The sequence below is a fragment of the Sinocyclocheilus rhinocerous genome, unplaced genomic scaffold (assembly GCF_001515625.1).
Source record: "Sinocyclocheilus rhinocerous isolate Xijiao unplaced genomic scaffold, SAMN03320098_v1.1 scaffold200, whole genome shotgun sequence".
In the NCBI taxonomy this organism is placed as follows: domain Eukaryota; kingdom Metazoa; phylum Chordata; class Actinopteri; order Cypriniformes; family Cyprinidae; genus Sinocyclocheilus; species Sinocyclocheilus rhinocerous.
Window position 1 is genome coordinate 1,995,303 of NW_015641014.1, and position 1,822 is coordinate 1,997,124.

General features: G+C 43.7%; 1 protein-coding gene across 1 annotated transcript; it reads right to left on the bottom strand.

The window, feature by feature from the left end:
- Nucleotides 1-404: 404 nt before the first annotated feature.
- Nucleotides 405-1,576, bottom strand: LOC107753704 (uncharacterized protein C11orf96 homolog). The gene has a single exon (XM_016569917.1). The coding sequence runs from the start codon at nt 1,375-1,377 to the stop codon at nt 1,009-1,011; it is 369 nt and encodes a 122-aa protein (XP_016425403.1). The 5' UTR covers nt 1,378-1,576; the 3' UTR covers nt 405-1,008.
- Nucleotides 1,577-1,822: the final 246 nt, after the last annotated feature.

Genomic DNA, 1,822 nt, shown 5'->3' on the forward strand with positions numbered 1-1,822 from the left:
ATATTTAGATTATTTAAAAGGTTATAATGACTTTACTGTTTTATTTTCATTGTCTCTTGCTCATTTAGCATTCATTTATATATATATTTTTTTATTTAATCACACTTTAAACACTTTTTCATCACTTTATGTTCATTTATGTAACACATTCCCACTTCTTAGCACTATTTTTTTAATAAACGTCTCTGTAAATTGGTTTGCTGATGTAAACAGCACACTAATTTAATCAAAAGACAAATGAGACAATGAATCCAATGTTAAAAACTTTATTTATATAACTACGAAAGAAAATATGAAACAAATGAACAAAGATAAAGTCAAATCGAAGTATAAAGGCTTTTTCTTTTACATACAGTGATAGTGACTTTACAAGTCCACAGTGTCAACAGATCAATTCTCTAAAATTACTATGTTATAACAAAATAATCTGTGAATAAATATAAGATACATTTGAAAAGTACAATAATTTGCTCCTCATCGAGTTCATTAGTAAGTTCACCATTCTGGCAGACTTAGACATCAGGGTTTGCAACCTTATTTTCTGTAAAAATACATCTCTGTTTTAGTTTGCTCGTCAGCACAGCAATGAGTTATAACAAAATGGGACAGTCTACATCCAGCCCAGCAGTGAAGATCCCATTCAACTGTGCAATCTTAAGCATGCACAAGGGATACGAATAACATTAGTCTATTAAAATGGAATCAGACACGGTACGTCCTCTCTTGTCAAGTTCATTACAGATGAAATCTCACCAGTCCTCGAGTCTCATACAATAAAAAAAGGAATTTGCGTAAGCATTTAAGTGGTTTCTGAAATCTTCCAGCATGCTACAACTTTGCTCTTTGCAGAGGAGCTAAACAATCGCTGTGCCAGTGTTACTCAACTGGAATCTGCACATAAATGCATAACTGCTGTGAACGGCTGTGAAAGAGGAATTTAACAGTAAGATATGTGCGAAATACATTGAGTTCCAGTCCTGTCATCCTTCAGACCTTGCTCTCACTCTCTCATTGTGCCGAGTCTGAGTCACTGGAGTCCAGACTAGCCTGTGCAGACGCTGTGCGGCAGCTCTGCGTGGATCCTGCGTGGTGCAAAGTCTGTGTGCTTCTCCTGAGGCTCTCCAGCGACTGAAGGAAGGACCGTCTCGCCCTTTCTTCCTCCAGAGGCGAAGCCCCTTCCTCCTCCACTTCGGCGATCTCCGCAAAAGTCACTGGCTGGGTCTTGAAGCGGGTGTCTCGGGGCCGCCGGGGACGGTTTCGGCCCCGAGCCAGACACTTGGGGATGGGTAGCTGCTGGGGAAACTCCTCCATGGCAGACGCCAAGATGTGTGCGGGTAGAACGGCGAAACCCACCGTCTCCATCGGACGTGCAGCCATGTGTCTGGATGGCAAGGGTTGGCCGTTCGGCTTCTGAGATGTTTGGAGAGGCTTGCAGTTCTCCAGGTCTCCCTGTGGTGAAGGATTTGAAGTCGCTTTCCTTGTATCCTTCTTGTCTGTATTTGACAGAAGGTGAAGCTAACACACGGATGGAGAAGACAACTTCCAGAAGACGAGTGAGGGGAATCAGAGTTCTCTCTGTCTGTAGTTTCTGAGTGTGTCACTGACAGCTCTGGCTTTTATACTGCTTCACTCCCCTAACATCTCCCCACACTGCTCTGGCTCCGCCCACCCACTGTGAGGCGTCACGGTTCCGGCTGCCATACCAGTCCCTCCGAATCAGATCCTTGAAATAAATGCCAGCCAGAGAGGGAGTTGGGAAAGCAGAGAGGCGGGAGGGGCCGGAAGGAAGACGATACATGCAGCTCTAACAGAGGGATCAGAA